This window comes from Brachyistius frenatus, unplaced genomic scaffold (assembly GCF_029030835.1).
Source record: "Brachyistius frenatus isolate BFR_SWC_R1_liver_20210118 unplaced genomic scaffold, ASM2903083v1 Contig_96, whole genome shotgun sequence".
Classification (NCBI taxonomy): domain Eukaryota; kingdom Metazoa; phylum Chordata; class Actinopteri; family Embiotocidae; genus Brachyistius; species Brachyistius frenatus.
The window spans coordinates 1,045,131-1,059,056 of record NW_027210695.1 but is presented as its reverse complement, the minus strand read 5'-3'; the positions used below and the strand labels follow the sequence as shown (position 1 = coordinate 1,059,056).

General features: G+C 41.8%; 1 protein-coding gene across 7 annotated transcripts in view; it reads right to left on the bottom strand.

Moving 5' to 3' along the window:
• The window catches only part of ppfia2 (PTPRF interacting protein alpha 2), a 151,314-nt gene that overhangs the window by 86,178 nt on the left and 51,210 nt on the right, over nt 1–13,926 (bottom strand). Inside the window, exon 1 of one of the 7 annotated variants that reach the window (XM_069711035.1) lies at nt 7,769–7,946. The exons of 5 other annotated variants lie outside the window; for them this stretch is intronic. In XM_069711035.1, the coding sequence (XP_069567136.1) occupies nt 7,769–7,849 (81 nt within the window). In that variant the 5' untranslated portion in view covers nt 7,850–7,946. Of the gene's footprint in view, nt 1–7,768; nt 7,947–13,926 lie in introns of those variants that run through there. One more of the 7 variants, XM_069711037.1, reaches the window with a different exon arrangement.

Sequence of the window (13,926 nt, the reverse complement as noted above, 5' to 3'; positions counted from 1 at the left end):
ATATCGGGTCACTCGGTAGCCGAGCAGTGAATCTTTGGGTGAAATGACACAATGTCAATGGCTGAATGAGCCTCTCGTGAGGTGATCAGTGCCGAGGTAGGGGTGGTTTTATTACCAGCCATGATTCACTCTCTTGTTCTTTTTTTTTTTTTTTCAATCCCAAACAGACAGTGTGCAGCTATTTTAACTCTGTCACACGGTCAAAATCTTGTGATATTAAGTTCTAAAGTTTTCTTTCTTTGGTCCACCTCGCGGACCATCTTTAACTTCTGGATTATTGTCACTCTCACTGACAAAAAAAAAAAAAAAAAAGCCTCACGGATCAGTCATTTGACCAAACACACAAAAAAGTAGAAAGATCCACGTTGGTTTGATTTCACCCCGGAAAGTAAAAAGGACACATTCACTGCTTTGTATCCTCACACTGAAATTCTCTCCCTTTCAAGAGATCACACTGCTGCAGTAAGCCAGGCAAAGGGTTACACCATAATTGCATCAATGACGAGAGGTTGTTGCCACACTAGACTCTATTGAAGTGAGTGCATTGGCCTGTGCGTGCACCCTATCCTCCACTCTAAAACCTCTGTGGGATCCGCGCTGTGCATGTATGCGTGTCAGTGAAATAGGGTATGAAGGTACGAACCGTGTATCAAATATGCTTCGCTGTTCAACATGTGCTAACTGTAGCTGACAATACGGCAGGAGATTAAAGGATGATGTGAGATAAAAGAGAGGAAGAAATATGAGTCTCACATTAAAAGGTCAGGAAATAGTCAACTTTTTTTTTTTTTTTAAGGACATCAAATTTCATGAAAAGACAAACAACAACAACCATTAACTCCTTCATTCAGCAAATTTTAAACTTTCCTACCCTGATTATAGCCTTAAGCCCCGAGCTCTTTCATACTGAAGATATAAAAGAACAAAAAGGTATATATATATATATATATATATAGGTATATATTTCCAGTATTTAAAAAATACCACCACACACACACACACACACACACACACACACACACACACACACACACACACACACACTTAATTTCAGTCTTTCAGATAAGCCTTGGTTTTTTCTGCCATGTCAGCAAACTCCATAAACCACATGGCTGGTTTTAGGTATTACATTAAATAAAGTTTGTTTTATTAATTTTAAAATGAGACTCCAGGTATTTGCTCTACATAGCCTGGAGCACATACTTAAAAAAAAAACAATAACTCCATTTCCAGGTTTAATAAAGTCATTTCCACATGGCTACAATTTTATTTGCATGAATTCAGCCATGATACTTGAAGATTGCCAAGTTTGTTTTTACTTCTTTTTGTTGTCTGGTCACAAATTCCAGGGCAACAACACAAAGTACATGAAGACTGTCTGTTTATGAGCTGACACACAGACTGGCAGTCTTCTATTCCTTCTCCCTGTCCCTTGTTCACACACACACACACACACACACACACACACACACACACACACACACACACACACACACACACACACACACACACACACACACACACACACACAGGGGCCTCTTGCTTTCGAAAGCTCGCTCATCCTTTTAATCGGTGTGGAATCCATCAAAGTGGGTCAAACTCCCTTCCCCATCTGCCCCGGCCAGATTTTAAATGCACGAGGGCTGATTAAAAAAAGACCAAGAAAAATAGGGCAAACCCCTACAACACACACATGTATACACATCACACAGGAGACCGGCTGCAGGACACGGATACCGAAAGGCAGGACTGTGTGTCTGAGTGTGCGAAAAGGTAACGATGTCGGAGGACATTTGTAAGCAATTACGGCGTGCCAGCGTGACAAATAAAAGGTCAAGCACTTCGACTTCATTCTGTTGGCCGTGCATCAATTTGTCGTGTTTGCGCTCATTTGCATACGGCCACCTTTTGTTGTTCCATCAACCATCCCTGAGCACATGACACGGGGAGGGTGGGGCACGCGAAGGGCGGCGGGATGGGTGCGACAGGGTGCTGGGTGAGACAGCTGTGGGGGGGGCGGGGGGATAAGCTCACTCTCACAGCTGGGTGTTATTACTGTGCGTGAGCTTTTCTGTGTAGATCACATGCGTCGGAGTGTCTTTTTTTCCCGTTTGTTTGCAGCCGTGTGTGTTTTCACGTACAAATTACGCGTTACCGCGGAAGCGTCTGCACTCGTGTTTCCAGTGCTATTCGAATCGCGACGGAAATCACGCAAACACAGCGCCTGACAGAGTGGAAAAAAGCTGTCCATGTTTCCCTCCGGGTCATCCTGCAGCGCCGTCCTGGAGTCACGTGACGACTAGTCCAGTTTGAAACATGTGCCGAGATCATTGAAAGGGGCAGGACTCTGCATTTAGCTCGTCATCGTGCTTCACACATGGGGATTTCCAAGATTAAGTGTTCACATGGGGCAGATAAAGAGAGGACATTTGCATTACACAATAAATTAAGCAAAGATGAAGCATTAAAATGTCTCTACAGCTGCAACTCTAGCAGTATTTAATGTCGTGTCACGATATGAGGCTGCGACTAACACTTTTATTCCCCCGCAGATGAATATGATGATTGGTTTCTTCGTAATTCAGCTCAGTTTTTGGTCAATAAAATCATATTAAAATATCCAAGAACATGCAAATTGTTTGTTTTGTTGAGACAGCAATCCAACCTCAAAATGATCAGTTTAATATCACCAAGGATCAAGAAAGTATTTTTTTGAATAGCTTAAAAAAACAGAACAAATAATTGATAATCAGAACAGTTGCCAGTTCATTTTCAACAGGCTGATTAATAATGTATTTGTTTCAGCTCTTACTCTTCAAAAAAAAGTTCAAGGTCTACGAGTCCAAAACCAAAAGGTATTCAAAATCATAAAACTTTCAAATTTCAGATGCTGCAAACAAACAAACTCGGCTTTTTTTTTTACTTATTCATAAATAACTTCCTGAACTTGACTTTCTGTCAGTTGAATCCATTTTTCACAACAGCTTTCTACAACAGTCCAGGGTCACACAAACAAGAAATAAACTTCCTTACTGGCAATATTTTTTTTTTTTTTTTTAAAGTTCAACTTCAGTCTGTGAGAAAACAAACGCTCAGGTCTTCTATGTCCACTGGGGAAAAACAGGAAGTTGAGGCATTGCCATGACAAGTCAAGAAAACTAGATGTTTACTTGTCATTCTTGCTGCTGCCTGGTGTCATTCGATGAGTCACCCTGTGCTCCACGGGCCTGATTGTGCCTGCGAGAGTGTGAAGGTGTGAAGGTGCACGAGTGTGTGCAGTAGTTGCTGCTGATTTTTGCATCTCGAGATGCAACACTGAATAAGAGGCGCCGTGCCGTTCCTGCACTCAGCTTAAGTAGTGTACTAGAGAAGTTGTATCTGAGCCTCGATATAAACATCCCTGCGTGGAGGTAAGCGCCGAGCTAAATGAGAAGTAGCACTTTTTAATCAGCGCGTGCAGCCGTGTCATTCGTCTCCTCTGTCAACTCTCAGTCGGTAAAAGGGGGAAAGCCAAAAGGAGGCGCAGCTTTAACGGTATGATTAAGCGGGGTTGGCCTTCGCTGCGGCTGTGCTTACAAACAAAGCAGCGAGGACAGATGCTCATAGACGAACCCGACCCCAAACAGCAGCTCTTCAGCCAAATTCCCCCGGCGGCCGCGGCGCTATAAACCTCCCGAATGCCAGTTCACTGCAGAAGAGAGGATTATTTTGGAGGAGAGAACGAGCTCGTTTCCTTCCTTTCCTCTTTAACAGCCAGCCGGAGGGATACTAATGTACAAGAAAAAACCCAAAACACCAAAGGCATGAGGAAAATGCATCTGACAATCTGTCTGAAAGTTGACTGCCAACTCTAGCACGACTTTGCCTGAGCTCTGATTAGATTCACAAGACAGCGTTACCTCCTTCTTGTTATCCAATTTCTTTCAATTAACTCGACAGTATGAGCCTCTGTCTGTAAGAACATCTTCTCACGCTAGAGGTGACTGCGTGGGTCATGTGGAAAAGAATGCATCTTGGACCGAGGGAAACGAGAGAGAGAGAGAGAGAGAGAGAGAGAGGCTTTCAGGACAAAGACATCTCAGCTGAATCACACGCAGCGCTAATTTGAAAAGCAAGGGCAAACACTGGGCAACAATTATGTATCACTTTCAGGTAGCTCAGCTCTGTCTAACTGGCGGGGTGTTGTGGGATAGTAATAATGATATTAAATACAAGGACATGGACAAAGCGACTACTAAGAATTCAGGCTTGGGCTAAACTTTAATTGACTCTTCTTAAATTAACACTTGGTAAAACTGGGAAATAGTATCGGTACTAATGTGAATATGAAGATTTGTGATCCCAGCAGCCTGGATGTGTCTGGAGTCTCACGACACTAGATGATATTTGTTTTAAACTCAACTTTTAGACTCAGTGAGAGTATTTCATAAAAGCTCAAATCCCTGCCTTCATCTCACAAGAAAAACTGCCAAGGGAGTAGATCCATTGTGCGCAATGTTTCTCCAACTGACTCTTCCCAGAACAGCTCTATAAAGTCTAGTCTGATGATGACATCGCAAGAACACCTCCTGCTTTAATAATGGCTCGCAGCAAACGGTATCTGACACATCTCTCGGACTTTACGAGGCAGAACAACAGTCGCGGTCTCGCTCTGAGTGTAAGAACTCGTGTCACATCAAAGAGACTCGAGGCTGAAGCTCCGCTGTGAACCGACTAATGTGGCCCAGTGGGTTCTGAGCACTGCCAGCGTGGGATTTCACTGAATGTCACTCCAACACCAGGCTACAAATGGCACAGACAGAGGTTTGCCTCATTCCTCCCTGTCACCTTGTGTATAAAAGTGGACACCGCTTCAACAGCATGAAAAATGAGGCCAATGCAGAAGTGCCTCAAACTGCAATACCACCGAGTGCCACTCGGGGTCGGCTCCAAAAGGCCTCCGGCTCCATAGACTCCCATTCAACTTCTCTCATTAAATACAAAGTCAATCAATTTTTTTCCACAGGTTGTTATGGTGTTGTTGGCTAAAGTCGGTCCTTCTTATCAGTTTTCTGGCAGTCCATCCAAAAATAATCCTGTCCTTAATTAGAAAATAGGCATCAAAAAGCTATGTTTTTGGAGGCGTGTCTGTTTGATTGCCAGGCCTGTGGTGCAGTCAGGTTTCAGATACCGGTGGGCGGGATGTACTGTACTTGGTTTTTCCAATCAGATCCATTGCTCGTCCAAATATGGTCACTTCTGGCTCCAAACTGCTCCGAGCTGGCAAATTGCGACAGTCAAAATCCGAACTCAAGTCCCCAAAGCTGCCGTTCACAACCCAATGGGTGACGTCACTGTTGTTTGCAGACAGATATACTACTGAATGGATGGCCATGTTACTTTATAGATACATTCCTTGTTTCTCACATAAGCCAAGTGAGCCCCTACATTTTTTCATCATCCCATAATGACGTTGATATTTCTGGTTAACAATGAAAAATCTCGACAGCTACTGCATGGACTGCAATAAACAAACATTGTAATCGTATTTACCTAAGGATGCACACAATTTATACACCATAATATTATATAGCGCCCCCGCTGAGCCACTGACTGTCTGCAGACTTTTTGTCTGGTTTTTAGTCTATCTAAGTCACCTTTCTCGGCCATTCATCACACTGTGAGCCAAGGTCAACCACAAAACTACAGGTGAGGAAAGAGATAAGTGCTATTTCATTCTCCTCTTATCTGTGCCTCATGATAATGTGTCAGCTGAATTGCCTCCGAATGTCGTTAAGGAAATATCGGTTGAAAGTTGGAGCAACATACGGAGACTGTAGACACAGCTGTGCGGCAGACCAGCGAGCTCCCAAAACTAAGCAAACTCTGACACTTCTGGGTACATGTTTACAGAGCCAGGCGGTGAATACTAAAGAAATTGAATAACTTCATCACCCTGATGGAGCGGATGAGGCTTCAAAAAGGCACCTACTTTGCAATTTAATTCAATTTGCCCCGGCCGTTTTTAAAATTGCAAACTAAGAAGGGCAATCTCGTAAAATGAATATCATTAGTAGCTGGTAAACACTTTGAGTGGAGCTCCGTTTGAATGGCTGCACATGCAAGTTTTTACATAACCAGGCATTATAGATCTTATCTCTCCTCAAAGGTAGAAGAAAAACAGTGGTGAGCAATAGTGACTTTCCCTATAATTCATTTTTATGGGGATTTCCTGGGACTATAATCTGAGAGCTAGGACGCCTTTGATAATGCGATATCAGAGGAGCTTCTTCCAACAGGTACAAGCCCGCGGGGAGCCTTTCTTCACTAATGATTTGACATGAAAAGGTAAAGCAGAGGTTATGACGCCCCAGACAAACACCGAAGGGAGGGAAATCTTCAAATGTTAAAGTCACGGTGGCTCGGTGGTTAGAGGGCGAACTGGAGGAAATGATTTAAGAGGTAATGACACTGTGCCTTTTTGAGCTTTTGTCGTCTCTTGCCTTTCTTCCTTGCTTACCATAAAAACAAAGAGGTACTAAAAATATCACCACCAACATGAAAACAAATATGAAAAAAAATAAAACTTGCAAGTAGGAATGAGACACTGGTCTCTCTTTCCGGCCCAGATTGTGATTTGACTGATGAACTGACGAGGCAGGTGTATTTCTACGTAAACATGTCCTCTGAAACTGAGCTCCGATCAGCACTTCAGCTCACTTGAAAGTCAACCCACAAACCACTTTCCATTCGGTTTCAGTGAAGCAGCATCTTATCAAAGCATGCTGACTGCACCTGGATGCAAAAATTTCCACCATCATCACCCTATTTTTTTTTCCTGACTGGAAAGGCGACCAGCAGGCTCTCGAGGAGTGCTGCGAAACAGGATAATTTTTTTTTTTTTTTTTTAAATCGCACTCACTGAAATGTTTCCTTCCTTTCTTCCTTCCACCCACAGGAAAACAGAAAGTACTGGCGTGGTTACAACAGCAATACACACTCAATCAATATCCACTGACTCCGCTTCATTGCCATGCATGCACAGGCTCTGGGCAGAGTACAATTATGCACAGGCAAGGCAGCGTACAGTAATAAGTGTAGGCCACTGTGTCTGCACACATCTGTCCCTATTTCAGGCAGATAGAATTAGAGCACAATTCAAAGACACAACTACATACAGAGGGTGAGATACAGTGGGCTAATCATGAATGATTAAACACCATTATACTGAAGGGAAATGGAGATGAACTCGGATTAGGGTTCCTGATGATTCTAATCTCAGATGTTTTATTTAGCAAGTGGAAGTGCGAAACTAGAAATTGTTTTGCTCTATTCTTTTTGTATCTTGTCTTTTAAAATTTTATAAGCGGGAATATAGTAAAATATCAGCTCCTTATGTTCCTTCTTTGTGCATATTCACTTCTCAGCATACACTTTGATTTCACTTAAGTCAATTCAAAAACATTATTAAAAGAGTATTTCTGACTCCATCTTTCTGTCCAGCTTAAATGCAAAACACAGAGGCTGCAAATTGAAAGTCGTAACAGATCAGGGTTGAGTTATCTCGGGAGTCTGAGGGTCTGCATGCAGGTAGGAAACACCCAACACACGCAGCTCTGCAGAAATTCATATAGTATGCCACAATAAAAGCCTCAAACCATCCCTCTTACAGAAAAACAAAAGTGATGGCAACATATTAAAACAGCACGGAAATAAGATAAGCAGTTGACATGTGAGTAACGAAGCACACACGGGAAAAAGAAGGACTGAAGCCACGCAGTTCACTTGCCTGGAATGTGTAAAACCTTGTCCCATTCGGTGGATGCACCTTCGGGGAGTTGGTCCCCGTACTCATGTCTGAGAAAATCATAATCCCTTTGGTGGGCAAATAATCCAGAAGTGATCCAGTGGGGTGTTTTTTTTTTTGTTGTTGTTTTTTTTTAAACCAGCCGAGGGTAGTGTGTTTCACAGAAACTCAGACACGATCCGAGGTGGGGACTCGGATCAGCTCCTGACCCGACTCTGCGGCTGCGCTCCCGGGCATCAGAAGGTGGAGCGCTCCGGTAAAAAAAAAAAAAAAAAAAAAAAAGGAAAAAGATGTGCGCAACGCTCCGCGATAATAAAAGTGAAAACAAGGCAACTCTCTCGTCTTCTTTGCAAGTTCCGACACGCATGCAGATGAATATTCTCTGTGTCCTTTTTTTTTTTTTTTTTTTTTAGCGATTTGAATGGAGAGTGAAAGCCAGCGGCTCCATGGTGTCCCCACGCCCGCTGCAAGCAGCTCTGCTCGCGGCTCAGATGGTTCCGTCTGTGCGCGGATTATCGCCTCCCTCCTCCTCCTCTGGTTTCACCAATAATCAGGCAGAGCATCACAGCCCGGCCCTGCCAACAACATACTGGGTGCCTAAACTGGCAGCAGAGACACACGTTCGCTCTGTTTGTACACTGTAAAAATCTCATTTTGTCACGAAATCATTTCATGTTCTTCATTGAAACGGGTGAAAATAAAATATGTCTCAGTAAAGTCTGATTCTCCGGCTCTTTATTTGTTTGTTCACAGTCAAAGAGAAGTCAAAATAAGAAAAGGTGAAAACATATTTTACATTTAATTGTTTTTTTTTAGAAAAAAGATCATATTTGCATTGGAAACGTGTCAGTGATGTTTCATAACGGATACAAAAAATGTATGATTTCAAATATGAGTACCGGATTAACAAATCACTGCAATATTGTCAACAATGGGCAGTTTTGCAGTGCAGTCGGTATTGATTGGAGGAGGAGATGGATGCTTGGATTCCTTAAATGTGGCAGTTTTCTCTGCGGGACAATATGAGAAGCCATCACTGTCTAAAACATACAATGAAAGATGGCCCCCCTGCGTTTGCTGGGAGGCAGGAAGATTATATTATTTTGGCATTTCACATAATCCCTTTGATCTGCACACTGTAAGAGGTTGAGCAAAGGTTTTTTTTTTAAGGTTAGATGTCAGAGTGAGCAGCTGGTTTAAAGTTGGTGTTCACATGGTGGATATGAGGCAGTCTGAGCGACTGAATCTGTGTTGTGGTTGTGAGAACAAACAGAAGTCCATCAGCTTCACTAAAGGATGCAGTGAAGTTGTTTGTGTTGGGACGAAACTGATTTAAATCAATCTTGTCATCAATATTGTTTGTATTTTTTTTTTTTTTATCTTTTCATGTTATCTTCTCTCACAAATGCACCGAAAAGAAAGACTGTCAAGCCGTCTCTCCACCAGCGAATCTCTGACTACCGTCCATTATCTCTGAAACATTTTCACTCCTTTCATTTGCTCTTGCTTCAGAAATATTTCTACAGACCCGTTCCCATTTCATGCAACAGGCCTCTATTGATTTGTCTTTCTACCTTTAAGGTTTCTATGGAAAACAGTGGCTTCAATCAGTTCAAGACGTGCTTATTGAGTACAGGCAGCTTTAATCTGTCATTTTAAAAGAAAGAAAAGCACTTTTAACTTTAATAGACTTTCATCCAATTTTCATCCAAGTTGAGTAATCAACATTTACTGAATGTTTTAATCCCATTCTGGTTCCAAAGTACCATAAGCCATCAGTAAACAAAAGAAAAGAAAATTCTAAAGAAATACAAAAAATGAAATGACTGTATTTGTTCTATTGAACTGCAGCATTCAAGGTAAAATTGTGTACCTTAACTGGACTGTGATAGTTGGATCTAAAAGTTATCTAATTGATCTATTATTGGGATATCAAACCAAGTTTAGTCACTAATAGCCCGAGCAGGTTTACGCTCTGGTCTGACTTTGTGTTGTTAGACAGTTCAGTGAGCCTGATGAAGTTGAATGGGTTGAACTCTGTGTTTTCCCCCGTTCTCTTTGGAGGGATTTGGTTTTAGGAGACTTCAAAGTATTTGCTCTTGACATAGCAGGTTAACCGCATTTCCAGCTGTGGACCAGCAGATCTCATTAACCAGACTGAGCTAAGGTTGCATCCCTGACCTAAAAGAATGAATAAAAAAAAAAATACATCCAGACTGTTACACTCTACTATAATACCACATATTCACTGTGGGACTGACCTTATATGGGACATATGAAGGTCAAATCAAATACTTTTATAAGACAGCTGAGACCACGAGAGTCCTGATGAGCAGTGATTCAAGAAAAACACTGCAGCGGTGTCAAAAATGGAAACTGAAATTCTCCCCCCTGGCTTGCTTAGACTCCAGATGGGTCTGGACCGGAGGCATTTGATTGGCTGATAAGACTTACGGCCAGCCTGATGATGATCCACAGACCTCACAAACCTTTTAGTCTACAAATCCGTTTGGTTTGTCAACAATCCTACTGCATAGTACAAGTTAATATTTACATTTAGACATAATGAGGGGCGCATGGTTTTGCTCTCTTTAGAAGAATTAGTATGTATACATACTTAACTTTACCATTTTGGGAGCAAAGATTAACTGTAGATTGATTTGGATTCTCTGATAATTTAGGATTCAGTGTTCACCCAACAGATAGTCAATTTTAGATTATTTTGCTTACTTACTTACTTTCCGACAATGAACAATGCATTTTCTGTTCCAGGTACAGCTAAAGCCATAAGTAGTTCCATTAGTGATGCACAAGTGTCAGAAGTACAAAATAAAAGTCAGTTGTGATGAGCTCAAATTCAACACTTTGAAAAACAGAGGTGATAAAACATGAGGAATTAAAGACCCCACATTAAAGGACACATGTGTTTCCCCCTTTCTACTCTGAACAGGAAAGTTTGCTTCAAACTGAAACCTCCTGTTTTACTCCGTTTCTGCTTTGCGACGTTTTCCTACTGCTGACGAGCTGTGCATTGCAACAGAGTCGGACTCTGGACGTGCAGGATCTTTGCCATCAGGGGCCACTAAGCCCTCCTGCACATCGGTCACATAAAGGGGCTTGTCTGTGTGCTGCAGTGCAACCGGACTCTGACGTCACTGTACAGATGTGCAGTGGGCAGGGCTTAGTGCTCCTGACTGCTCATTGGATGGAGCTTCTCAATCCTCTCTTGGTTTCTCTGATCGGCACCACTCTTTTGTCTTTCAGCGTTTCCAAAGCTGCCGCAGATGGAAAATGCTGTTTGAGACGAGGGTTCGGTACTCTCATTAGTAGTATTAAATTAATTTAAACAGGTTATTGTTGTACAAATTGAACAGTTAATGGATCTTTTTGAACAAAGTGGGGTATTTGAAAAATAATTTTTCGAATCAATTTTTCATCAAAGTGCTTATTTACATGGTCCCATTGAGGCAATTTGCGCAAACACAGAGACTGCGCTCATTAAACCTGAGAGTGTGTGCGCCTATATTAATGTGCATTCGTGCGTGCCTGTATGTCTCCTCAAATGCATCGCATCCCTCTTTCCATCTAAATCCTAATAAGGAAGAAAAACACACAGTTTTCCTTCCTCAATCGATGGGCTCAAACAAATTGATTTTTGGTTTGAAAGCCCGTGTTTGAGCAGCCTGCCATCCTGATCTATCAGCCCAGCTATAGCATTGGACATATATAACATATCTGATAGTAGGAGTGACAATAAATGGGCAAATATGTGTATTTTTCTGCACAGCAAAGATAATATGCAGTAAAGTAGGAATGTGTGATTCTGTTTGAAGAGGTCTTGATGAAGACAGATAAGAGGTCATCATTAAATCTTGAGCTCGTGAGCAAACATACAAAAAATACTTAACAATGACCCATAGTAATAATGGTGGGAGTATGAGACTGGTAATAGCAGGGCTGTGGTAACCTGAGGATATATCGGGAAATCACACAATTTAATTCCTTCTACATATATGTGTGTGTATTGTATGTCTCGGACACACAGTGTAGCTGCTAACAGAGCATTTTGCTGCAATCCTGTTTGGTCAAACAACCACTTAAACTGTAAATGAGCTGCAAACAAGGAAGAGAAAAGACTGACACTTTGTGCATACATAATGAGGATTTGGCTGTTGCAACTTCATCTTGCAAGACGCTGGAAGGAGACGGAGCAGCATTAACAAAAGAGATTGAGTTTTGTGGCTTTGAATAAATTCTTCTGTGTCTAAAAAAAATGCTAATCACACCGCAGCAACTTAATATCATTGGCAGCAGGTCTTCAGAAAGCGAACACAACAGAAAAGTCAAATTTATTGGTCACATAAAATACTCGCAACTTCCCAAAGGGGACAAGTGAGATGACAGAAAGGAATTATTCTGAGAACGAGAGTCATGAATTTCCTTCCTGCTATACGGTGCAAAAAAATGGAATGTGAAACCTAAACTGCCCAAAGGAATGAAGCTGCAGGGAAATGTGCCAATTTGTTCAAAACAAAACTTGCACAAGACAAGAATTAAGCAAATATGAGCAGTTATGCTCGTCAAAAGGCTAAAATTCATGGAACTAGTTGGAAATAATGACAGAATTTTCTGTCAAGAATTCCTTCTTGTCAGAAGATAGTAAAACTTTTTAATTTCAAGTCCTCAACGGCCACATCATCACCTCAAATTGTTTATCTTTTCCCGGCAAACATATGTATGTTGCTATACGGATATGGAAGACGTAGGAAAGATATCGGAAAGCCACAAAGCCTTACGTTTAAGGAGAACGTAAACAATTATTTTTTGTCAATGAACTGCAAAGTTAATCATTTCAGTGCTCCGTGGATCTACAAATATAGACAACAATATTGACTGACAGTCAACAGAGTCTACGGCCATGTTAGCAGCTCTGTACGATTGTATTTAGGCCCAGCGGGGCTTTGATTTGATTTTGTTATGTTTATTTCTTTCATTCTGCCTTGTAGATATTGAGACACTGCCCGGCGTTGCCATCCCTGGAGCCGTGCTGCCAACATGACTAGAAAAAGCCAATCGAAAGCTCAAAGATGTTTGATTTACAAAAATGAAAAATAGATAAACGATGCATGTAACAACCGCTCACGTAAACAAATAACAGGTAATAACGCTAATTGCTGTTTTTTTTTTTTTCGATTATGAAATGCCGTAAAAGTCAAAAAGATCAAGTGCAGGCAGGCAGTGATGCAAAGCTATGATGACACACTACTGTCATTTCAAGCTATCACGAGTTGACGTTGCTTTAAATAACACAGCTCCAGTACAACTCCCTCCTCGTTTTTAACTACTCGTCGAGGTGCACATTGATGAATCTCTGTGGGACTGCAGGTTTGGAAACACTCAGAGGAGATAGTGGCATGTTAGAATTAGCATGCTCTGTTGTCATGCCTGGCACACGGTGTCAAAAAACACACGGTCGTAACAAGCTGACTGGAGACGAGGCCCCTTTAACGGCGCTGAAGCTGTGTTGTCATGTACCTGCTGTATTGTAAAGCTCCCCAAAGAGCTCAACTGTCAGCTGAAGCAAATGGCATATCTGCACTCATCCTCTGGGTGTGGAGTCGGATTACAGAGCGAGACAAGTATATATGAGCATGGAGAGTGGGCTTCGCCGCAGCCCGGTGACAAACTAGGACATTTTAAAGGACAATGTGGGGAAGAAAAAGAAGTTTTCACTGTTCACATTTTCCTGAAAGTTTTGCAAAGGAAGCTTACGGTTTTCTCTCCAAGCAACTTCCTGTATGATGGCTCGGTCCCTTGCTGCAGGGCCCCTCCTGGCTCCACAACACTGTCACCCTTCATTAACAGACATGTCACTAATTGGGTGTTTCCCTGCTACCATACCCTGCACCAAACTCCACTGGCTGTTTATTTCCATCACGAATATAATAATGTAATTTGTTTTTTTTGTTTTTTTTTAGACCCACAAATTCTCTAACTGCTCCTTTCTGTGCTGCTAAAATATGATTTTCTTTTCTTTTTATTTAGCTTTATGACCATTTATGGACTGCACATTTTGTCCAAACAACAAATGTCTTGCCAGCAAAAAGGTCTTGCAACGTTACCGAGTAAAACTCCCACTA